At 41.3% G+C, this 26969-nt stretch overlaps 1 protein-coding gene across 4 annotated transcripts in view; it reads left to right on the forward strand.

Moving 5' to 3' along the window:
• The window catches only part of LOC126299438 (carnosine N-methyltransferase-like), a 686336-nt gene that overhangs the window by 582189 nt on the left and 77178 nt on the right, over positions 1-26969 (forward strand). For all 4 annotated transcript variants that reach the window (XM_049991346.1, XM_049991345.1, XM_049991343.1 and 1 more), the window contains exons 5-6: positions 2395-2535; positions 2646-2811. In XM_049991346.1, coding sequence (XP_049847303.1) covers positions 2395-2535; positions 2646-2811 — 307 coding nt within the window. The remainder of the gene's footprint in view (positions 1-2394; positions 2536-2645; positions 2812-26969) is intronic.

Below are 26969 nucleotides of genomic sequence, written 5' to 3' on the forward strand. Positions count from 1 at the left end.
ACTCGTCAAAATACAAAGACTGGTTACAATGTTTCTTATAATATCATTAATTTAATATACTGTACTTTTAATTCATTAAGCAATTAATAATTTTTCTTAGGCAGCAGCAAACTTTTAAAAATTAACAGTCCGAATTACTTGCTCTTTCCTGCTCAAATTTTGAGGTTGTCGTTCATGAATTCTTCTACAGAATAGCAACATTTATGCACTGGCTTCTCATACAAGGTTTGTTCAGTGTCTCTGAATTTATACTGAGCAATTCTCTTCCTTTCATTTTGTTATAAATTTTCATACCCATATACTGTGGAGTTTGAGCATAAAATTTTTAACTGTGGGTGGGGACCATGAAATTATTTTGGTTTCTGGTGTTGTAATCATGTTGAAAATGAATGAGAAATTCACTCTGCAGCGAAGTGTGTGCTGGTATGAAACTTCCTGGCAGATTAAAACTGTGTGCCGGACTGGACTCGAACTCGGGACCTTTTGCTTTCACGGGAAAGTGCTCTACCAACTGAGCTACCCAAGCACAACTCATGCCCCATCCTCACAGCTTTACTTCTGCCAATACCTTGTCTCCTACCTTCCAAACTTTACAGCTGCTCTCCTGCAAATCTTGCAGAACTAGCACTCCTGAAAGAAAGTTTGGAAGGTAGGAGACGAGGTACTGGCAGAAGTAAAGCTAGGAGGACAGGGCGTGAGTCGTGCTTGGGTAGCTCAGTTGGTAGAGCACTTGCCTGCGAAAGGTAAAGATCCTGAGTTTGAGTCTCAGTTTGGCACACAGTTTTAATCTGCCAGGAAGTTTCATATCAGTGCACACTCTGCTGCAGAGTGAAATTCTCACTCTGGAAACATCTCCCATGCTGTGCTAATCCATGTCTCCACATATCCTTTCTTTCAGGAGTGCTAGTTCTGCAAGGTTCGCAGGAGAGCTTCTGTAAAGTTTGGAAGGTAGGAGACAAGGTACTGGAAGAAGTAAAGCTGCGAGGATGTGGAGTGAGTCATGCTTGGGTAGCTCAGTTGGTAGAGCACTTGCCTGCGAAAGGCCAAGGTCCTGAGTTCGGGTCTCAGTCCAGCACACAGTTTTAATCTGCCAGGAAGTTTCATGTTGAATATGATTTGCTACAAATAAATTAGGGTTACTATGTACAAATATAATCAGCTCATAGATGTATAGTGAGGGCTCTCTGAACATACTTTGATTTTTTAGAAGTCGGTGTCATGATTTTCTTCACTCTACATTGTGCATATTTCTAATGATGGTTTCCTGAAGTTTTAATATTTGATACTTATTGTTTGAGTTATCCTAAAGTACAATTCTATACCTTATTACTGACTCAAAGTTTCTCTGATGTACTACTTTTCTTACATCCATACTTGTAACATTGTACAATGTTCTCATTGCTAATGCTAGGCTATTTAATTTATTTGCAAGGTAATGTATTTTTAAGCCTCATGATAGATTTTTATCCAGTTGCATTCCTAGGAATTTCATGCAACTAGCTTCCTGCAAATTGTAGTTATTGTGACTGATTTCAATATCATTTAATTTTGCTTGTTTTGTTTTAAGCTGCATTAACTGAGTATTTTGCATGTTTGATTTTAACCCATTAAAATCAAACCAATTATCTAGTTTTTCTGAAGTATTTAATACAGTTTGAGAAATTTGGTCAGTACTGTTACTTTCAATTATTGCAGATGTGTCATCTGCAAATAAAACTAAGTGATACTCGATATTAAGTGTTAGATCAGTATCGGACCTAAGACAGAACCTTGGGGTACTCCTTGTGAAATGGTTTACCATATTGAACTATAAGTTCCTCTCTCTAATGATATAACCATTCTTTGTCTTCAGTTGTGTAGGCAGGACTTAAACCATTGTAGTACAGTGCCCAATTCCATATATTTGAAGTTTACAGAGTAGCAAAGAGTGGTTCACACTATAAAAGGCCTTTGATAGATCAAAAAAAGTTCCTATGGCATACGCCTGACTGTCAGCCATGATTTCACCTTTTGGCTTCGTTCTTGTATAAATTCATATTTATTTTTAATTTTTGTAATTGAGAAATTTAAATCAAAACATTATGTGCTGTGAAATTCTTGTTAAATTGATACAAAGAAAAATAGCTTTTATATTTTCCATGAGAATTGCCTTCACAGTTTAGTGTTGAGTGTTTTTTCTTGACTTTGTTTGATGAATATGTTTATATCTCCTCGTTATTTGAAGAATACCTTATACCGGTAGATGTATATAATAATTGTGTAAATTCGATTTGACATCATCTGTGTGACAAAAAGTATTTGCATGATAATATTAAGTAATATAGCTATACTGTTGTGACAGTGCAGGTGCAGTTGAGCTGCCGTCAATTCTCAATGAACTTGTTTATGTTGCAGATTTCGTCAGGAGATTAAAATATTAGTCCCGGGAGCTGGGTTGGGTCGTCTGATGTTTGAAGTAGCATGCCGAGGTTACAGCTGCCAGGGTAATGAAGTCTCATATTTCATGTTGTTATCATCATATTTTCTATTAAACAGGTGTGTACTTCAGCGATTCTAAATGACTTACAGAATTACATTATACATTTATTATTAGGTTTCTATTTGGACTAGTATAATGATTTAGTTGTTTTTTCTGATATTATCAGGTGTCATACTGCACATATGTTTACAATTTACCCATGGGTACATAATTTTGCAAACAACCTGACCTGTGAGTCCCAAACTCGAGGTGTCACATTTCCTGATGCTGTTGCCAGCGAAATCTTGAGCTCTTCCGACCTCATGTCAATGGCTGCCGGAGATTTTATGGAGGTTGTACAAAACCATTTTAATTCTGATTTGATAAACTTCCCTAACAATCTCTAGCGCTATAATTTTTCACGGAATATGAAAAAAGTTGTATATTTTTATTACTGTTTTCCAGGACAGTAATTTTCCAGAAATTATACTTTCTCTCGCTGTAGATCGAATGGAAAATCTGTGTAACTGTATTAATAAGTATAACAAGTATTTTGCATTTGATGAATTCCAGTGTTGGAGCAGCAGATTAGTTTTAAAATGTCAACTTATATCAACTATAATTTTGGAGGCTCTTGAGCCACATGACATTATTATTGAACAAGTTAACATTTCAACATTAATGTGCTGCTCCAGTACTTGGGAATTCACAAATTATTTGCCGAACAGTAGCATCTGTAACACAGCCTTCTTATTAAGAAGTACATGGTTCAGTCACATAATGTGACCACCACCGATGTTTGATGTGAACATGAATTAACCACTCACAGACAGCAGGTAGCAGCACTAACAGTGAAGTGTATATAACACATGTCAGGGTGGATGAGGAAAACAGTGCAGTCATCGTAATGTGGAAACAGAGCGATTTAGCTGATGTTGAAAAGGATGTGATAATTGGCTTTGAGGCCAAGGATGAAAACATTTCCGAAATAACTAAGTTTGCAAAGTGTTTGTATGCTGCTGTGGTTGAAGTATACTGTCTATGGCAAAATAGCTCTATCCATAACTGGTGTCAACATGGGAGAATGACAACTGTGGAAATGTGTACAGTTGAATAGACTGACTACCCAGATGAACTGAGAGGCTACCAACAGTGTCTCCCAATGGGTACCCAGCGAACATTGCTGCACAGCAGGCACCTGGTTCATGTACCCATGCTGATTGCAGTTCATTGGCAACAAAGGCTGGAATTTGCATGCCAATACCACATGTGATCATTATGGTCTTTTGAATGTTTTTATAGCATTCCCTGGGTGGTAACATAATACTGGAAAGCATGCAGGATAACACAAGTATGCATCTATCCTTGGCTTTAGTGTTGCTGCAGTTAAGACGTGGCATCAGCTCTGGAATCAGTGTAGCCATAGAGGTAGGTATGTAAAACTGTTGTATGTGTAAGGAAAGCAGATTGTCAGTTGCAAACAGGATATGATAGCCATTTGATCTGGCCGCCTCACAGCTAAAAGTCCCATAATTCACAGTATGCTGTGGAAACATTTGAAAGTGAAACTGTAAAAGTTGATATTCCTTTGGTCACTGAACGGTGGATGATGAGGAAGAAAAAATATTTTGTTTTGAGTTTCAGCAACATTCACCCTCTGTGAGAAAGCCAATTGTTAAAATCCACATGTGGGCGCTAGAGAATCCTTTTGGAAAAAGGCATGAATCTTAAAACACAGTTCACGGTAGCTTCATCTGTTCTGTTCAAATCCTTCTCTTTAAACTACCACTAAAAACACTACAGTAGATCCATTTCATTAAATGGACAGGGACAGCACAGAAAATTACCTGTTTCATACTGTAGCTTAGATTGGTTGTGCATTTTGGAGCTGATGATTTCATTTCGGCCTATTTGGACTTTACAATTCATGTTGTTGTTGTTGTTGTTGGTGGTGGTGGTGGTGGTGGTGGTGGTGGTGGTGGCAGCGGCAGCGGTGGCGGTGGTCTTCAGTCTAAAGACTGGTTTAATGCAGCTCTCCTTGCTACTCTATCCTTGGTAAGCCTCTTCATCTCCAAATAACTACTGCAACCCACATACATTTGCACCTGCTTACTATACTTGTCTGTTGGTATATCTCTGCAGTTTTTACCGTCCACACTTTCTTCCATACTAAATTGACAATTTCTTGATTCAAAATGTCTCAAGTTAGGCCACAAATTGCTTTTCTCCCAATTATTTTTAGTACCTCCTTATTAGTTATGTGATCTACCATCTAATATTTGACATTTTTCTGTAGCACCAAATTTCGAAAGCTTCTTTTCTCTTCTTGTGTGAACTGCTTATCATCTATGACTTCTGAGCACTTAGATTTATACTTGATGTTAACAAATTTTTTGCCATTGAAAGTGTAAATTTTATCTCCTCCCTACTTTGGCCGTCATCACTAATTTTACTGATCAAATAGCAAAACTCATCTACTACTTTTAGTGTCTCATTTCCTGATCTAGTTCCATCATTGTCACCTGATTTAATTCGACTACATTCCATTACCCTTGTTTTGATTTTGTTTAGTGTTCATCTTATGCCAGCCTCTCAAGACATTGTCTATTCCATTCCATTCAACTGCACTTCCAAGTTTTGCTATCTAATGGAATTGTAAAACCTCATTTTTTTATTCCTTCTCCCTGAACTGTAATTTCTTCTTTAAATTTTTCTTTGACTTCCTTTACTGCTTCCTTGTAAATGTCGGGGTAGGCTACAGTCCTGTCTCACTCTATTCTCAACCACTGCTTCCCTTTCACGCCATTCAACTCTTATAATTGCTTTCAAATTATAGAACACAGCAATCAGTTGTCCTTTTCTTGCTACCTCCATAATTTTAAAAAGTTTATTCCAGTTAAAATTTCCAAAAGCTTCCTCTAAGTCTGCAAGAACTATAGACGTAAGTTTGTCTTTCTTTAATTTATCTTCTAACATAAGTTGTAGGGTCAATATTGCCCCATGTGGTCCAATATTTCTTTGGAACCCTAATTGACCTAACCCAAGGTCAGATTGTACCAGTTTTTCCATCCGTCTCTAAGTAATTTATCTCAGTATTTTGCAACTGTGACTTATTAAACTGATAGTTGGTGTAATATTGACACCTGTCACCATCTGCTTCCTTTGGAATTTGAATTAATATATTGTTGAGTTGAAACTTACAGGCTGACAGACTATTGTCAAAATACAAAATTATTCCCTAACGTTTAGTCTCAGTCTCCAACTGCAGGAGACACCTTCAAAGGTGTTGTTCACCTTGAAAGATGTCTCCCGCATGCAGAGCTGAAATGTCAGAGAATAGGTGTTTTTTGCCCCCCCCCCCCCCCCTCCCCACTCCTCATCGCTGAGGAGGTGCTATGGACTACCAATGAAATATGTAAGTGCCACAACAACAAGAATTTAAATACAGAGTCTATAGACAAACATCCACACCACTGAAGTACAAAGAGAAATGTTACTCGTACACGTTGCCTGGGATGTGCCTATATAATGAAGTCAATGAGTCATAGTAGGTGACTGAGTGGAAGAGTGCTTAGGGTGAGTGATGGTAGGAGCCAACCAGGCATGCAGAGTGTGTCCTTGAGGACAATGGTATTTCTGGCATGTCAGGGATCAGCAAATGACAGAGGCGATAGCTCGATGACAGCAGCTGCCAGCAGGACACAATGCTTGTGGGACATCGGGTGGCATTGGATGTCAGAGGTGATGGCTCAATGAAGATGGTTGGCGGTGGGATGATGTGCGATGGGCTTGGCACCTGGGGATGGGATGATGTGTGACGGGCTTGGCACCTGGGAGTGGTGGACAACAATCCTGCAGAGCATCAGTAACAGGTGCTCATGGCCAGGGCACAGTGATTCTGGTTGGTGGGGTGCTAGTGCAGCTGGTGTAAAGCCCAGTCCATGTACTGGCTGCAGCACGGTCTGGCGGCAGCCTAAATAACTTCCATCAGAGGAATACCTGTGTGGCTCTAATTGGGCACATGATGTGGCATAAGAAAATGGTACTCAGCCTACAGCACTCTCTACCATGATAGGCACGCTGCCTATTGGTGAAGTTACCATGGAGACTGTGCGAAGTTGTGACACAAACAGCCCGAGCTGTGCGAGGCTAGACTTGTAAATAGCTCTGTGGATTATATTGACATGAACTTTTTATGTTCATCCTCCATTAGAGACCTGTTATGTGGAGCTGTGTAGTCCCAGGCGGATACTATCCGCCCAGCTGAGAAGAGGTGGCATAGCCACTTCGAAGGTTAAGCAGGTGCTGCTGGCAGGTCTGAAAAAGCAATAGACAGACAAGATCAACATAGTGAAAAATTACCCGGTCACCATGGGTCCAACAGTGTAGTGCCTAGTATTGCCCAACATTTGTGACAAAATTTTCATGAAAGCTAAACTCCAAGTGCAGTGACAGAGGAAGAACCTGCAACCAGTACAGACAAAGGATGGAGCAGCACAGAATGGAAGGGGGAAGTCCTCGGATCATGCACGCAGAGCAGGGCCAAACGGCACAGGAAACAAGGCACAGGATGAAGCTGAGGAGACCCAGGGAATGGGTAATTTGACAGGGATGACGAGACTGGCTGCCGGGTCAGCTGAAGTGGGATCAGCAGTGGGACCAGCTACAGGGGCAGCTGTGACGGTGGGGTTGGTTGCAGTGTCAGGCTACAGTGGTGGTGGGGACAGTGGTGCCATAACTGCTAGCAGTAGTGTCGAGGCCAGTGGCAAGAGGGCTGACGGTGACAAGGCCAGTAGTGGAAGTGCCAGTGTCTGGTGACAGGGCTGGCCAGAACCGGGCCAGCATTGACTGGGTCAGCGACAAGAGGGCCCGCAATGACGGCACGGCTAGTGTTGGGGCAGTGGAGGTGAAAGCATCTATGCAGGCCCCTGGGGTGACACCAGTGCAGTGACAGGAGAGGCCACAAAAGAGTCGACAGCATGTGGCGTTGGGGATGGCAGAGATTAAGGCGTCTTTGCAGTCACTCTGGCTGATCAGTGTGTTGACAGGTGTCAGAGCTGCTATGACAGATTCTGGCATGACAGAGGATGGCAAGTGTCCTGGAAAATAAATTTGCAAAGGAACTATCCCAACATTTGCCTCAAATGATCTTGGGATGCGATGGGAAACCTAAATCTTGCTGCCTGGATGGGCTTTGAACCTACACTCCTTCAAAATGTGAATCAAGAGTCTTAAACAATGCACCAGCATGCTCAGTTTCCTGTGTCAGCCAATTTCTCACACAACATACTAAGAATCTCATTCCGATTAGTAAAGTATAACATTTGCCTGTAATTGTGATCTGCCTCAGAGTGGTATAGAGAGTGGATGTCTCCTTAATTCAAAGGTTTTTTTGTGTTCTACTATACAGTCTCTATGCCCTCCCCACTGTCCTTAATTTGAGATCTCTTCTCCTCACCCATTTATAGAAAGACTTGTAGTTTAACATGCAATCAAAAACGATGCAGATAGTCGTATTAGCAGCCAGAAAAATATCATGTGAGCATCCAGGGATAACACATTTGTATTTGTAGTCTCAACCTACTCAGCTGCCAAGTCACACCAAGTTAGTAAAAGGTGTTTGTAAAAATTATTTGAAATGAAACTGCTACCTCAGTTAAGATCAAGGAAGTTATTTATACATTAACTACACAAAATTTCATAACAGTAATAGACATTAGGTATTAAATCTATAAAATTTAGTAGGAAAAGATTTTGAGTGATTAAGTGGTTCATAGATGAGAGGGAACGTTCAATGCAGACTGTTAGAATGTTCACAGTTAGTAGCAGAATTAGTAGTAGTGAAATTTAACTGAGTAATTGGTGGAAAGGATTAGAGAGAACAGACATTCACAATGAGCACACTTTATCTTCCACTATAAGATGAAGTGGAATAAAATATCTTTAGCTTGCTGTAAACAGTGGCAATTTTCTAAGATGAACATGTCCAAAAACATATGCTATGCTGTATATGTGTTTCAGAAAATTGAGGCAGTTATATTAATAGAAGGTATGTTCTTGTATGAATTATTAGTACCACTGGTATTTATATTTGCATTTTTAGTTGTTTATTTATTTTTGTTGTAATTTAAATTTTTTTTCAAATTTAATTAATTTTTTATTTTATCAAACCTTCTTTCTGGGTGACTCATATCTGAAAAATGTATGACTATAAATTCACTGATGATGATAATTAATGGGCTTGTTTGTTTTTCGGACAGTAGCTGATGGTTGAAATATTTGAAGACACTTCTTTTGGTATGTAGTGTATACTAGTTGGAATTGCACATTTTAACAATCATGTCAATCATCTAGTCAAATTTCAGAGAACATTGAGGAAAATACCATGACAGTCATGTTGTTTTTCCCAAGTCATTCTGTGCTAACATAAAAGAATTTCATTTTAATAGTAATTGATTAGAAGGATGTGCTGCTCATGCTGTAGGGAAGACAAATAATGATTTTTGTAGAACTATGCATAAAGCATTGTTTGATAGTAGCTTGTTAGACAAGCCAATTGTACTTTGCATCTTCATAGTAAAGTAACTGAATCTCTTTGATCATTTGACAGTGTCAAAGAGACTGACATCCTTTACCGTGAAGACTCTGTACTACAGTTTTATTATTTAACATGTTGTATCACACAATTTAATTAGTATAATTATGCAGAACTCTTTTTTTTGTCATTCTCACAGTAAGAGCAACATAACTGTCTAATCAACTACTTGCAAAGTAATATTCTCTTTATTCTGGTACAGATACACGATGAGAGGCAGTTCAGGTTCTTTTGTTTGTTAATCAGAGAGAATACTAATGTAATCAGCAATAGGTAAGTTTCACGAGTTCACTTCTGGGATGGAGCACAGAGGTTTCACAGTCATAATATGAGACCTATTACTATGAATTGCTGAATATGTTTTGTGTTCACCTTGCAGCACTGGTATCTGAAAAGAATTCATCAAAAATGCAGTGACTGTAGCCTTATGTCACAGTTGATACTAATGGCACTTTTTTTGGAGGGTCATAATTCTTCTGACGGGTTTGATGAAGTCCAGCATGAATTCCTCTCATGTGCTGACCTCTTCATCTCAGAGCAGCACTTGCACCCATCATCCTCAATTGTTTATTGGATATACTCCAGTCCCTGTCTTCCTCTACAGTTTTTACCCTCTACAGCTCCCTCAAGCACCATTGAAGTTATTCTTTGATGTCCTAGGAAAATGATCTATCATTCTGTCCCTTCTATTTGTCAATGTTTCCCACGTGTTCCTCTCCTTGCCAGTTCTGCAGAGGATCTCCTCATATATTATCAGTCCACCTAATTCGCAACACCGTTCTATAGCATCACATCCCAAACATTTTGATTCTCTTCTTTTCCAGTTTTACCACAGTCTGTGATTTACTACCATAAAATGCTGTGCTCCAAACTTACATTCTCAGAAATCTCTTCCTAAAATTGATGCTGATGTTCAACACTAGTATACTTCTTCTTGCCAGGAATGCCCTCTTTTCCCACGCTAGTCTGCTTTTTACGTCTTCCTTGCTTTGTGTGTCTTATTATTTTGCTTCAAATTTATGGAATTCCTTCACTTCATCTTACTTTGCAGTGTCTCATATCACAATCTTTGTTTTCTGCATGATAAGGCTTGTAGAGCTCAGAATTCTAATTCACAGGCAAATGAACACCAATTTCCCACTTGTACCTTACTTTTAAGTTGAGATCTCTTTTTCTGTGTGTTGTGATCTGTGCTCTCCTGGTACAAGAGTTCCTTCACTTTGTTGAAAATTAATCCAACTGCAGGGTCAGGTCTTGCTCCGACTACCTTGACATTAGCACATATCGTGTCTTATTTTCATTAATATGTGTATCTGATTCATCCACATCTACATCTACAGCATACTCCTCAAGCCACCTAATGGTGTGTGGCAGAGGGTACTTTTTGTTCTACTAACTGAGCCCTCCAACCATGTTCCACTCACAAATAGTGTGTGGGAAGAATGAATGTCCGTAAGCCTCTGTATTGGCTCTAATTTTCTCCTCATGGTCATTACGTGAGATGTATGTGGGTGGAAGTAATATGTTGTCTGACTCTTCCCGGAAAGTGCTCTCTTGAAGTTTCAATAGTAAATCTCTCCATGATGCACAATGCCTCTCTTGTAATGTCTGCCAAATGGAGTTTGTTGAGCATCTTCGTAATGCTCTAGTACCGACTAAATGATCATGTGATGAAGTGTGCCGCTCTTCGTTGGAACTTCTCTAGCTCTTCTACAAGTCCTATCTGGTAGAGATGTCAGATAGATGAACAGTATTCAAGAATCGGTCGAACATGTGCCTTGTTAGCCACTTCCTTCATGGATGAGTTACATTTCCTTAAGATTCTTCCTATGAATCTGAGTCTGGCATCTGCTTTTCCCACTATTTGTTTTATGTGGTCATTCAATTTAAGGTCACTCTGTAGCTTGCCACAGAGTTCCTTCTACCATACTTTTCCTTTTGTCTCTGTCTCGTCACCCGCACAATATTGGTGTAGAGTTGCCACTTACAATTTTCTTTCAGTTCTACACTGACTACTGTCCCTTAGCTGCATGTCCAATGACCCATTCCGTCACTAGTTCAAATAAAACTGGGGATACTGCATCTCCCTACCTCAGACATTAATTCACTTCAAACTTCTCAGACAACATTATATAACACATTACAGCTACTTATGACCCTTGTATGCAAATTTATGTTAATACCTTCAAAACAGCATGTACCAGTGATGGCTTATGCTTGACCACTCTCCCATTGGGCAGCACTTACAACTGATGGCACATGCTGGAGTCATCTATCATGCGGCATGTACCACCAGTGAATCATGCTTGAGTTTCCCATCAGGCAGTGTGTACCACTAGTGATTCACTTTTGAATGCCCCATCAGACAGTGAGAAAGCCAAATATTAAAAAAAAAAGTCATATAGTCAAAATTAAATAATGGAAATTTAACATATATTAATTGATGAACTGTAGGAGTTACTTTATTTCATCTGAATATTATAAACACAAATAACAAAATTTCAATAGTAAAAACAATACATTTCAGTGTTATAGACTTCACTAAAGATAACACTATAAACATAAATAACAAAAATTCAAATGTAAAAACGTACTTCAGTATTATAAACTTCACTTTGTGTTTATGTTTTATATGTAATTTTTGAAAGCATTTCAAACAGTGTGCTGGCAGGCCCTCAAACTATTGCAGTAAGTTGTTACCTTCGTAGCTTTCATTATTGCATAACCTCTACCTTTTGCAGTCTCTTTGTATGATTCAAGACAATGTGAAACACTTTTTGAAGGTATTTGACTTTTAATATCCAAGAGGAGCTGCCCATTATGTTGGAAGTGCACTCCTCGTGGTGCAACAGAACATGTCATTGCAATGTGATGATTGCCAGTACATCACTCTGCAAGAGCCAAAGAAGCATTGAATCACAATTTCAATGGTCGCTGGATCGGTAGAGGTGGTCCAGTAAAGTGGCCTGCCATATCACCTGACCTTACATCGCCGGATTTTTCCTTGTGGGACTATCTGAAGGACAAAGCTTGTGTTGAAGTACCAACTACTCTACAGAACATGATACAACATATCAGAAATGCTTGTGCAGACATTTCACTAGACATGCTTTTAAATTGTGTATATGCGTTCCATGCATATGAAGTAATAAATATACTGAAATTGAGGTCGTCAGTTTGAGCTTTTGTAGTGAATTGCAGTTATGGTGACAGGCAAGGAGTCTCACCGAAATCATGCTCCCATTGGTGAGGGAACTCACCGATATCAAGCATCCCTCTGGGAACCTAAAACTATTACATCCACATTATTGTTCCTGGGTCATGGTAAACATAGTTTATAACCAGATATTGAAACAGCTAACCATATTTTACTAACAGTCAAATTTTCAACACTAAATTAAATTTTGAACGTAAACATCATCTGTTAGAACACAAAGCTTTACATTTACATCATAAATAAGTGTTGAAACAAGTGTATTGGTTCTTAATTCCAAAAACAGGCACACATGATATTTGAAACTTCCTGGCATATTAAAACTGTGTGCCCGACCGAGACTCGAACTCGGGTCCCGAGTTCAAGTCTCGGTCGGGCACACAGTTTTAATCTGCCAGGAAGTTTCATATCAGCGCACACTTCACTGCAGAGTGAAAATCTCATTCTGGAAACATCCCCCAGTCTCTGGCTAAGCCATGTCTCTGCAATATCCTTTCTTTCAGGAGTGCTAGTTCTGCAAGGTTCGCAGGAGAGCTTCTGTGAAGTTTGGAAGGTAGGAGTCGAGGTACTGGCAGAAGTAGAGCTGTGAGTACTGGGCGTGAGTTGTGCTTCGGTAGCTCAGATGGTAGAGCACTTGCCCGCGAAAGGCAAAGGTCCCGAGTTCGAGTATCAGTCGGGCACACAGTTTTAATCTGCCAAGAAGTTTCATATCAGCACACACTCCGCTGCAGAGTGAAAATCTCATTCTGGAAACACTTGATATTTGTTGATTACAGTGTCATCTACTACGAATGGAAAACAATGGTTAGAGTAAACAGTACTTATGTTTGGTGTACAATCCGAATATGCAATAAAAATGAGGAGTTCCCTGCCCAGGCTGATGGGCTGATTAGGAGATGGCCACTTGTAGCAAAAACAGATGTCTTCTTTACTAATATGAACATTTCACCTCAAAAATTTTGTCATGTGATGAGTCGCTTCCGAGATATTTTTGTTGTCTCATGTTAAAACAAACACCCTGTGTATATACCACGCATTTATTAGGCAAGTCCTGCATATTAATTGTATGATAATTTTTTTACAATTTAACTGTTTTCTCATGACAATTGATCAGATAAATCAACACCCTTTTTGCATTATTATATAAAAAAAAGACAGCATCAGCCTTCAGTTTATCCTTTTTCCCTCAAACAGATGTACATATGTGATTCTGGCACGTACTTGCCTACACACTGGTCTTTTGTCAGTCCATTTCAAAAATTTAATGCTGCTATGATTTCAAGACGAAATAAAATCACCCAGTCTTTGTTTTTGTTTTGCCTATGATGGTAGAATTCTTTTTGCTTAATTTAACAATACCACAAACAAAGGTTCTTCTCCCTCCAAAAGACCTTCAGCCAAAGAGACACCTGCGTAATATCTACCGATAAACAATAGATGGTCCTCAAATAATAATCCACTTCCAATGTCATTAAAATATCATGTGAATATGTTTCCTCAATAATCGTTGCATCTTTTCCAGAATAAATGTCAATATTATAAATGTAGCCTTTAGGAAGACACAGTTTATGTACTTTTATACTATACTTATGGCCCTTGTCTGGAATGTATTGGTGAAAACCAAGATTCCTTGGAACAATGCTTTCATTGATGACAACATTTTTGCCAGGTTTAACAGCATTTTTGAAAGTATCAACAATTGCTTCTACAGTATTTCAAATTTTGTTCAATCGTTCTTCAGTTTTAGCTAAGATTTTCAAAAAATGTAAAAATTCAATATAGATAAAAAAATATCGTGTTTCTTGGCATTTTTATGTGTGTGTTCATATACATGTTCTTTTTAGACCTATATAGTGTAATTTCTGGTAGTTGCATTACACCCATGATAAGCAGCATTCCTATAGAAGTATTAATTTCGCCTCTCGTAACAGACTGCTGGGCCAGTTGGTGTCTTCTGCCTCTAGGTAAAGAATTAATCCATTGTATAACAGATTTATTTGTTTCTCCAACTATCATTCATAATCCATAATCAGTCAAGATTGGTGTGTATAAAAAGCAGTGACATTGCAATCAACATTTTGAAGTAACACCTCCTTTCCTGCTGAATACTCAGCTACTATTGGACTTCTTTTTCTTATTTGCTAACATTCCTTATTGTTATCATTTTCCTCTGATGGTGACTCAGACTTGGAATCATCTTCCTGTGTGGTAGAGTCATTATGTTTTTTAACTAATGACTCACCTTCATTCCATGCATGAACAAGATTCTCATCTGAAGAGATTGTGAGTGTTCTTCATCTTTTATTTTTTCTGCATCTAATTACAGATTCATCAGATGAATCACTTGTTTCCATATCCATGTTATCTGTTATTTATGTGAACAAAAATTAAAAAAAAAAAAAGACAAATGCCAACCACCTTTCCAGTTACTCATGCTCTAAAAGTATTTGATCATGATGAACAAATGGCATGAGCTTTGTATAGGTTCCAACACGAAGTTATACCAACAAATAGATTATTTAAGAGGAGCCTGATGGAGGTCAAAGAAAATCCCTTGATCGTATTAATATAATTTAACAAGTAACTGCAAACACACTAAATACACTTGGTTTTGACATTCTGTCAAAATGTCATTTCACAAACTGTATCTCTGGTAACACTTTACACTGATGGTATTGAACAACATTACACTTACGCAATCAAGTACAGATCTTATCCTGGACTTTTTTTTTTTTTTAATATTGTGTTTATACTTTTTTCAACAAAGGAGGTATCACATAATTTGTGATTAATTTAGCATAAAATTTTTATTTTATGTAATATCACATTTTTAAAATTTGTTGTAATGGACTGACACTACTTTCAAAATAAAAGATCAATATATTAAGAAGTTGCAAAAGGTTTTTGAATATGACTGCAAGAAACAGGAAAAGTAGCACAACCAGACGAAGTGCAGCAGAAATACGCATACCACACCACAGTGAGAAACACTATTATGAGCACCTGCATACATTTTAAACTGATTTTAGATAGATTTAACTTGCTCATGATGGGCCATTAATATAAAGTCTGTTGTATGCCTTTTTAACACTGTCGAGACCGACCACTTAGAACAATATTGGGCCTAGGAAATGTGCCATTTACATTGTCTTTTTTTTTTTTTAAAGCATTACTGGCACATATGTAATTTATGTATCTTCAAAGTTTATACCGGCCGAAAAAGGGCCAAGCTTCAATATTTATTTTTAATATTTATTTCTTTGATAGATTACAAATATTAAGATAGTGATGATAGCAGGTACAAATATTTCTCTAAGCAAGAAAGTGTGAGGTGAGCAATTGAGTAATTTCTTCCTCTTGAGCTTCCAAAATTTCTTGCTCACTCAATGTGATGTGTTTGTCACAGAATTACAAGAAACTGCAAAACCTAATGGTTATGCACATGAAATAATGTCAATGCAATCATATAGGTTCAGCCATTCATGACAGCAGCTGTTATGTTCATTAACATTTTTTTCAAAATGATTTTAGAAGTTGACAATAGAAGGCAGCACAACTCAAGGAGCAACTCATAAGACATCTGTAAATTGTTCTCATTGGAAAGGACTCCAGTTTTTCAATGATAAGTGGCTCATGTGTCAAGAAAATCGTGGCCTGAGCAGTACTCGGATGTGGTCTTTTTAACACAGAGTTGTGGCCAGAGCTATACTTGGGCTTGGTCTCCCAAGTGATAAAACCACTGAATGGGATGTAAATATTCGTAATATTTTTACTACAGATTTCTCAGAGAAAAACATTGAGGGTGTTTTAAGCATGGCAATAGTTATTTCAGTCCATCTTTTGGCCCTTTTTGTGGACTGTGCTTTCTGATTCTCCTCCGTGTTCCAGGTCCTATCTATTGACTACAGTATGTCAAGATGCAGCATGTCATTCCCTCATGGAGCAGTTCCATCCCAAATCTGTCTTTTCTCTATTCTTTGTACTTCAATCTGAAACAGAGCTCTTCTTCCTACTCTCCTTCCAACATCTTGAAATTTTCTCCTGCTTCTAATTGAAATTCGTTATGTAAGAGTCTGAATATGTGATCTCTTCGTATTTTTAATATTTTCTCTTTAATAGCCTTTATGCATCCTTTCCTGTTTGGAGTATAATTGGTTCTCATCCATGTGTATTTTCTGTAGGTTTTGATTGCTCAGAAGAACCTCCTGGTTTGGTTGGTCTGATTGTAGTTTCGTAACATTCCCTGAGTCTGAGTCATCTGCTTACATTTTTCCGTGCTACCCTTGTGTTTTTTTCTTCTGGCCTCCATGATATAGTCTTTCTTCCTTTTATTTGTTGCATCAACTACCTATATTACCACTTTGTTCCATATCACAACTTGATTTTTGTCAGGAATCTTCCGCCATAACCACTGAGATGTGCTCTCAGGGGCTCAGCATTCATTTTCTGGATAAGGATGTGGTGACCCCAGGATTCCTCAACTGGAGGACTGATGAGTGGTACTCTGGTACTGTAAGTTCTGGGCATGCTTCAGCGACCACTGTATGGCATGGCATGGCACTGGGAACAAGTATGTTGACTTTACCACCCATATCACGAGGATGGTAAAAACTCCTATAAAAAACCCTCAATCTCAAGGTGTGCTGCATACTGAATACAGTCACATCTTAGTTGTATAAGCCTTACCTAAGTGCATGGGGCACTGTCTAGTTGGACTTTTATTTCTCTAGCTACTGATGGGACCAGGATGGGTCCTTTGAAATTTTCCCCTCCTCCTTCCAGTGGAAAGGGTGGACTGCTGGAAGGTACCAACACCTAGTTCAACAAGAGAGCTTGGGTAGCCAGTCGTGACTCAGTCAGTGGTAACAGAACACATGCTGTTTCTCAGAATGTTTTTATAATAGTTAAAGAAAAGAGTGGAGTTTCAATAAAGTTTCACCATTTTACATATAGAAAGGTTTAAAGGGCATTACTGGAATCTTAAAATCTGAAAAGTCCTTCTGTAGTGGAACCCTGTTGATTGAAACGTCTAGTTCTCAACAAGTGAAGAACCTTCAGAAAGCTCAATGCCTCAGGGCAACTGAGACTGAACTGTAAAACACCTTGAACTACAGTAAAGGTGTTAAGACTTGCAGGGTTCTAGTTGACATTCCCCAAGAAGAACTGATAGCTGAGTGGTCCCAAGAAGGCATTGTCGATGTGCAGAACATTATGGAAAGGGTGGATGGTGATCTTGTCAGATCAGACTCTTTTTATCCTTCCATTTAACAGCACCAAATTTCCAGAGTATGTCAAGGCAAGTTTCCTACGCCTAAGCATGCTGTGTTATTTCCCGAACGTAATGCTCTGTTTTAAATGTCAGTACTTTGGGCAAAGTACTCTTGGTTCTAAGGGAGAAGCCACTTGTAGCAAATGTGGTAAAGCCACCCATGACAGAGTTGGTTGTTCCTCTCGTCCAGAGTGTTTCAACTACTGTGGGACTCACCCTGTTTGAAGTAGGGCCTGCAGTGTCTTCCTTAAAGAACATAAGATCCAGAGACAAAAAGTGACAAATCCAAAAAGATTTGCAATGCCATGCAGCACCCACTTGTTCTGCCTCATCTGCTTCTGTTCTTAAACAGTCAGTCCAGAAAGCTGACTCTGCTACACCAACGGAGTTTGCTAGTGTCAACACTGGTACCTGTGTTTGTCAATGCACTTGTGCTGCTGCAGTAACCTGGAAGCCTGCCCCTCACCCAGAACTTCAGAAAAGACTGTGGTTGCTGACATTGTGGAACTTCTTGCCCCTCCAAAGATCAGCTCTTGTCCACCATCTAGCGCTGCTGCTACCACTTCTGTGGTTGTGGCTCTGTAACTGCCTCAGACAAAAAAATCAAAACGGAAATTGCAGGTGAAGAATCACCCACGGACGGGCTACTGACCTTCAAACAGCTGCCGTTGAAATTCACGTGAGTTGGAGGATCACTGTTTGTTCACTGTATCTACCTCCACAAGATGCAATAGACTCTGAGACTCTCATAGATCTTATGGAATAACTCCCCTGACCTTTTCTGCTACTGGGAGACTTCAATGCACATCGTATTTCATGGGGCTTGACCTCTACTTGCCCTCAGGGTCGGGTTTTGGAGCACCTGATGAAGTTGCATGAGCTGTTCATCCTCTACACAGATACCCTCATTCATTTGTGTGCTGCTACTGGGTCATTCTCTGCCACTGAACTTTCTTTCTGCTCTCCAGCCCTTGTAGACACTGTTCAGTAGGAAGTCATTGACTACCTTCAATCCAGTGATTACTACCCACTCCGAATTCATCTACTGGATGGATTACCTGAAGAGAAGGCATCAGTTTGGATGGTCAGCGGGGCTAACTGGAGACTTACATTAATTCATGATGTCTGTTCTTTCAGACATATCCAAAAGAACAGACATCACATGGGGTCTGCAGCTGTGATATTTATTATGTAAATGGAAGGTGGAGGGGGGAGAAAGGCAGCGCGTGTGTTGGATCAGGAAAAGATAAAACACGTTGGTATTGCTGTATGAATTTAAATGCCCTTTACTCAAGAATTAAGAATACATAACTTGGAATGAGGTGCGAATGCTGAAGCAAAGTGTCCTGGCTGGCTGCACCTGATGAAATGGGCAGAATCTGTAGCAGAGCTTGTAGAGCTGCACAGCACTAGCTAGAGGGCGCTGCTGTCGATGTCTTGTGGTAGTGCCAGCCTTTGAAACTATGTGGCATAGTTATTATCAATACCACATCCCTCTCCCCTGAAACAACACACCATCGTTGAGTATGGCTTCCGACGGCAGGTGAAGGGACCCAGGGGCAGTGCAGGTGAGGGGGCAGACAGCAGAACTGCCGGGGTGTGCCATCCACCCGTGACCCCGAATTGTTCGCAAGAGGGCGAGGAAAACGCCCCGTGGAAAACTTGCCCAGGCCGCTCAATGCTACTGGGTATGCTCGGATGGGGAGGCGGAGCAACAACCTGTCCGGTGTCACTTGACAATGCCGGAGAGACCAGAAATGACAAATAAGGCATGGCCAAGCTGGTGAAGAATGCGCCTCTACTCCCAGTGCTGCCTGCCAGAGAAAATGCGATAGAACACCAAATCATGCAGCGCCAAGACAGAATGATACGAAGCAGTGTGTGCGTGCAGCTGTGGGTGCAATAGCTTCAGGAGTGACTGATGGGTGCAGCCACGTAGCAATTCCACAGGGGAATGGGTGCTGCACAGCTGAGAGCAATAGGAAGCAAGGAAAGTCCAGAGCGCGTGCTCGCGTGAGTGTGTGGTGCGCAACTTGCTCAACTTAAACATACACACAAAGGGTTGGAGCGGAGCTGAGGTCAGATGACGAATTCCATTAGCAGCATGGAATGCTCCAAACTCTTGAGGACATGAATTGGGGACCATTGTTGGAGACAATAACTTCAGGAAGGCCCTCAATGCGAAAAATAGATATCAAAGCCCGAATAGTGCTGGGAGAGGTAGTAGAGGACATAGGTACAACAAAAGGAAAGTTGCTGTATGCATCAATAACTATCAATCAGCAGGTGTCCCAGGAAGGACCTGCAAAACCAATATGAACGCGCTGCCAAGGCGCAGTAGGAGTTGGCCACGCAAAGAAGCACTGGCGGGGAGCAGATTGATGCTCCGCGCAAGAGAGACAGTTAGCAAGCAAATTCTCAATTTGGCTATCAATGCCGACCCAAGTGCAGTGACGACGCACAAATTTCTTCGTCTGCACTATACCCTAAGCATGCAGCAATCGGAGGATTTCTGGCTGCAACGAATGAGGTACAACCACACGAGACTGATCATTGTCAGTTCGTAACAAGATAACACTTTAGTGTACAGACAAATTGTGATGTTGCGCAAAGTAACGTCAAATGAGTGGATCTCGAATCTGCATAGCAGATGGAGGCCATTGAGTACGAATATACTGCAAAAGAATCTGCAAAGAAGCATCGGCGGCAGTCGTGGCAGCAATGCGACAAAAATCTACCAGAAAGCCATCAGCTAAATCCTTATCTTGCGAATCAATAAACATGCACGACAGTTCGGAAGGATCAAACACTTCGCCAGGACCGATAGGGAGACGAGACAGAGAATCATCATTGCCATGCTGGGCCATAGGCTGAAACAAAATTTCGTAATTGTAGTTGGACAAAAACAAAGACCAATATTGAAACTTTTGTGCGGTACGGGTTGGAACTGGCTTGGACGGGTAGAACAACGATGTCAAAAGCTTATGGTCAGTGACCAAATAGAACTATCGACCCTACAAAAAATCATGAAACTTAGGTAGCCCATGTACAATAGTTAAAGCTTCTTTCTTGATTTGAGAATAGTTTTGCTGTGCAGAATTGAGCAACTTAGACGCAAAAGCGATCGGGTGATCGACAGAATTAATGTGGTGTGAGAGAGCCACGCCGATGCTGGGTAAAGATGCATCGACAGCCAAGACTACTGGTTTGGAGGGATCGAAAGGAATCAAACAGTGATCACTCAACAAAACAGATTGGAGCTTGTGGAAAGCAGCGTCACATTCTGAAGACCACACAAAAGGAATGCAAAGGTGCTGCAATCTGCGCTGCATTTCATATAAACCGAATATAATAAGTGATTTTGCCCAACACCGACTGAAGTTCTTTCAAGTTCCTGGGTGCTGGCAAGTCTAATCGCACTGAGATGTGAGGGTGAGGGGTGGATACCCTGTCCGTTAATCATATGTCCTAAATACTGAATCTCAGTTTGAAAAAATTTACACTTGTCTCTGTTACACTTTAATGCTGCCTGCAAAAGTACAGTAAATAAGGCACGCAAAGTCTGCAAATGTCCGTTAGGGGTGCGACCTGATACAACTATATCGTCCAGATAATTGGCACAACCAGGGACGGTGGCACACAACTGCAGCAAATAAGACTGAAAAATAGCCAGAGCCGAAGCACAACCAAATGGACAGCAGCAAAACTTGAACAATCCAAGCTGTGTGTTGATCACAAAATAGCGCTGCGACTGTTCGTCGAGCAGAAGCTGAAAGTATGCGTCCCGCAAGTCAATCATGGAAATGAATTTTCCCGCACCAAGTTTATCAAAAATGTCTTCAGGATCCGGTAAGGGAAACGTAGCTACCACTGTCTGGGGATTTACTGTAGATGTAAAGTCAGCACAAATACGAAGGCGACCGTTTGGTTTCTTCACACACACAAGCCCATTGCGAAACAGAAACAGGTTCAATGACACCACTGTCTTGCAAATTTGTAAGTTCAGCAGCTACAGTGTCGCGCAGTGCGTGCGGTACCGGGCATGCGCGCTGGAAAACAGGCATGGCATTGTCTTTAATTACAACATGCGCTGCAAAGTCTGTAGCACAACCAAGGCCATCAGAAAAGAGTTCAGTAAAATCATCGCATAGTGTGGCAGCACTGTCTGCATGGTCACTAGCGTTCATGCAAAGTACATTGTCCTGAATTGCGAGGCCAAAGAGTTCAAATGCCTTCATGCCAAAAATGTTTGTAGCATCACTAGAGCGGAACACATGAAAAGACACTGTATGGGTCATTGCACCATACGTTGCTTGCAAACTACACACGCCGAGCAGTGAGATTTCCTGTCCAGTAAATGCAGTTAGCATGGAATGCGAATGACGAAGTGGGGGCGAGCCAAGCAAGTCATACGTAGATTTGTTCAGTAAAGAAACTGACGCACCAGTGTCCAGCTGCAGGCGAACACGATGTCCAAAAATATGCAAAGTAACAAAAAGTTTCCTCGCATTGCGTTGAATGCGAGAGGAAAACCTGGCAAAACTTGATTGACACAATGAGCTGTCAAAGCACGTGAAGCAGAAGGCTTTGAATAAATGGCATTAACATCCATAGGCTGATGTGAATCCTGATTATGGCAGTTGCCATTGCAGTGACACCAATGTGAGTCACGCGAACAGGAGACATGTTGTGAATCAGAGTTTCTCTTACTACACACAGCTTGCACATGTCCTTTCTTACTACAAAAATAACACTGTGCTTGACAGGACGGGCAACTGTCCCATGGGTGGGCACGAAAGCAGTTCGGACATGATTTCAGTTTCTTAGTGGATGCCTGATTTGAACCATGTTCACATGCGCACGAGCGGTGTGGCTGGCTGGGAGGGCACGTGTTGTGCCGCACTAACAGTACACACACCTGGAGTCATGTCAAACGTAGAAGTAGCCATGTCTAATGTATCTTGTCTGTCTAGCAAGTCCACTACTTCCTGCAAAGACCGGTTTTTAAATCTGAGGATCTGCTCTCGGATGCGGTGGTCTGCCACATTCCGCGTAGTAGCGTTTCTAAACATTATACCCGCATATGAGAATCTACATGAGCAATTAAAGTCACAATCAGAAGTTAGTCCCTGGAGATCCACTAACCAAGATTTATTCGAGTGAGTAGGGCCTCGCCGGAGGCGAAAGAATTTGTAATGTGCAGCTACCATATTTACACTATCACGAAAGTGGGAGTTCAAAGCTTCAATCACTTTGTCGTAAGTTTTAGTTTCTGGGCGGGTGGTGGGAAACAATTTCACGAGCACACGGTACAACACAACACCCGTGTTGGCAATGAAAAAGGCAAGCTGCTCTGCACCTGATATGTTGTAAGCTGTGAAGTGAAGTGTGCCTCAAGTTGGCTATGTAGTCTGGCCAGCATTCAACGGCAGGATTGAATGCACGAAATGGCGGCGCCATCAGCAACGGCGTTGGTACAGGCAGTGGCGTCGGAGGCGCCGAAGTAGCTGCAGTTTGTAGTGTGACCGGTCCATTTATGGCAGCAAGCAGCTGCGTCATTTGCTGAGCCTGAAAATGGACAAGATCGGACAGCGAAGCCTGTTCCTGTGGCGAAGCCATGGTGTACACAAATAAAAGTTTTATAGCAAGTGGGAAATCACAAAAAAGCTAAAGCAGTACCAAGCAAAAAAGGAAATGATAGGAAGGGAAAGGTGAGTCCTCGTCGCCAATTTTTTGTACCCCGCCTGGAAGGCAGCGCGTGGGTTGGATCAAGAAAAGGTAAAACATGTCGGTACTGCTGTATGAATTTAAATCCCCTTTACTCAGGCAATAAGAATACATAACTTGGAATGAGGTGCGAATGCTGAAGCAAAGTGTCCTGGCTGGCTGCACCTGATGAAATGGGCAGAATCTTTAGCGGAGCTCATAGAGCTGCACAGCACCAGCTAGAGGGCGATGCCAGCGGTGTCTTGTGGTATGGCTAACCTTTGAAACTATGTCGCATCGTTACTATCGATACCACAAAAGGAAAGGAAAAGGAAGAGGCCGTTGATGTCAGCTATATCAGGATTTTATGCAGAATCAGCTGTGATGACCAAAAATGTGTGCCAGACTGGGGTTTGAACCCAGGATCTCCTGCTTACTAGGCAGTTGCATTAACCACTGGACACAGTGTTTATCGCAATTGCATGGAATATCTCGGTACGCCTCTTGGCCAACCCATATTCTCACCCAGCACCACCTGTCCGCAGTGCCTGACCATATCCTCCATGCTTGCTACTTTCAGATTCCTGTAGGAGGTCAGATGTAATTATGCAACCCCACTGAGGGTGGTAGATTCATTGCCCATCAAGGCCAGTTAGTTATATGAATGTGTGGAGAAGATGGAAGGGGGAGAATGGAAAGGAAAAAGAAGGGGCTGTTGATGTCAGCTGCATTGGGACTTTTATGTGGAATCAGCAGTGACAAGCAAAAATGTGTGCTGGACCATGATTTGAACCCATGATCTCCTGCTCACTAGGCAGTTGCGTTAAACACTGTGCCACCCAGACACAGTGTTATCACATGTCTGAAAGAACAGACACCACAAATTTGTAATTGATTCATCTCAATGGGCAATGAATCTACCACCCTCAGTGTGATTGGACAATTACATCCGACCTCCTGCAGGAATCTGAATGTAGTGAACATGGAGGACACGGATGGGGACTGCGAATAGGTGTCACTGGGTTGGAATGTGGGTTGGCCAAGAGGTGTGTTGAGATAGTTTGCGCAGTTGTGATAAAGACTATGTCTGGGTGGCGCAGTTGTTAACACAGCTAACTAATAAGCAAGAAATCCTGTGTTTGACTTCCAGACTGTCACATATTGCCCCTGATTCTGCATAAAAGCCCCAATGCAAACGCCATCAATAGCCCCTTATGTTTCCTTTCCTTTCTGATCCCTCCACCTTCCATTTATATAACTGGATGCTGCTGAGCCAACCGAGCAAGGTGGCACAGTGGCTAAGCACACTGGACTCACATTCGGGAGGACGATGATTCAATCCTGCGTCCGGCAATCCTGATTTAGGTTTTCCGTGATTTCCCTAAATCGCTCCAGGCAAATGTCGGGATGGTTCCTTTGAAGGGGCATGGCCAACTTCCTTCCCCATCCTTCCCTAATCCGATGAGACCGATGACCTCACTGTCTGGTCTTCCCCAAACAACCCAACCTGCTGCTGAGCCAGCTGGCTGTGTTTGAACACAGCAAAAGTGCCCAGGAATGGGTGGACCACATTACGTGAGTGATCCATCATACCGCTGACTTATCTGTATGAAAGTTCTCAGGTCATCTTGGGAGGCAACCTGTATCGGTAGACCAGTGAGTGCCACTCAAAAATCTGGATCAGATGTGTGGCACTTCAACAATTTAAGTACCACCGTACAGCAGAGAACTTCACAGAATCTTGGGTCACAAGGGTCATGGCTCAATGCGTAATTATGGAGAACAAGAAAAGGTCATGGTAAGCATTCCTGGACTTCATCAAACATTCCACTTGTTCTACAAAAGTATGGGAAGCCATCAAGAGGGTTTCTGGTAAGCACAGTCATTTGTCAATAGCAGCAGAGTGTGACAAGGGTGTCTCCAAACAATGCCCACAGATATCGCTCAGATACCAGCAGAGCATTTTGCAAAAACTACTGTCAATACTACCCAGGATACAACATGAACTGTGGAGAGACAAAGATTCTTTCATCTGCTTCCATGTACTGGGACTCCATCATTAAATAAGCAGTCAAAATTCGTATAAGTAATGACCTGATCATTGGAGACATGGGATTTCCAACTCAGCAAGGCATGGGAACCAGCACTGGTGGTACTAAGGCAATGTCTGCTGCAGTCGAACAAATGCGAGTCAATTGGGATGGAGAATCAAAATCCACACATTTAAACTGGGCGCCAACACTCTGACCGCACATGCGTTGGGCCACTGTGTTGCAAATGAGAAGCCAGTGTCCCATTTGTACGGCAGGGGCATTGGATGTTGCTGTACTCTATGATTCATCTATGATGCTGTTGTAGCCTTAAACCTTGGCATCTGGCCTCTTCTAGCAAGTCAGCGTTTAGGGTATTGGCGAGCCATGTCAGTAAGCACCTGAAGATGATGAGCAGCTGTCTTGTCGAAATATTGTGCAGCTTTCACAACGTTATCCAACACAATGCCCATGAACCGTTGAAGCAGTTACTGCATTGGGAAAGTCTTAAACAGCACACCTCACCTTTTCTCCAGTCGTCCACAAGCAACAAGGCCATTAGGGATCCGCATGCGGCATGTGCTGGAGTCTTTTGGTGTGGTGCAAACACAACCTCAAATCTAGGGTTTTAACCATCTGCCACCCTCCCAGAGTAATTTTAGATTTAGTGCTGTACAGGAGAGATTACATTCCTGCATACAGTTTTACTACTTCATTTTCTGTCATTTTCACTGAGCGTCACAACTCTACAGCTGTCTTTACAGATGGATCGAAACGGGGGTACTGTGTTGATTGCTCTGTTGCTTTCCGGGGTCATGTCCTCCAGGTACAACTGTCTTCAGGCTTCACTGTCTTCGACGCAGAACCTTATGCAATCTCGCATGTATTGCAGCAGGTGGGGTGGGCGTCAAGTGCTAAATTCCTTGTTTGTTCTCATTCTCTGAGTGCCCTTCACTCTCTGCAATGCTTATACCCAGCAGAGTAGGTAGTCTAGAATATCAAGGAATCCCTCATTCAACTACAATGGCTGGAGGAGGTGGAGTCTTTCTGCTGGGTACCTGGACACATGGGTATTGCGGGCATGAAATGGCAGATGTAGCAGAGAAGGAGGAGTGTAACAATCCTCAGTTATTTCAGTGTGCTAGTCCCCTATATTCTGCACCTCACTGCTGAGGTATAGAGTCATGTGTAGATTGGAAAAAAGCCCACTACACGGCCATGGCGTACCACCTTTCACCACAAAGATGGGATGAGGCTCTACTTACTCATCTTCGCATAGGCCACAGTCCTTGACACGTGGTTTCTTCCTTTGGGCTGAGGATCCTCCAATGTGTTGTGATTGTGGCATGCAGATTACTGTGTGCATTTTACTAGCCTGTGTTTTATTTTCAGACCAGAGGGCAGCAGAAGATTTACCAGCAGATATACCCTTTATTTTGAGTGACATTGAAATGAATGTGGTTAGAGTTTTAAGATTTTGTGTGTCCAACTTGTTTCTAAAAATTTTAAGGAGATGTTTGTAACATGTTAACATGATGACTGGCTCACCCATGTTTTTGTAAGTGTGCTGTTGGTTACGTTTCACTGTGCTTTTCTTTTAGCTCTTCTGTGGTTTTACTTCTCTTTTAACCTCATGTATAGCACCTTTCACCCTTCTCTGTGGTATAATGCCTTTCATCCTTGTCTGTTGTATTAAG

The sequence above is a fragment of the Schistocerca gregaria genome, chromosome X, assembly GCF_023897955.1.
Source record: "Schistocerca gregaria isolate iqSchGreg1 chromosome X, iqSchGreg1.2, whole genome shotgun sequence".
NCBI lineage: Eukaryota > Metazoa > Arthropoda > Insecta > Orthoptera > Acrididae > Schistocerca > Schistocerca gregaria.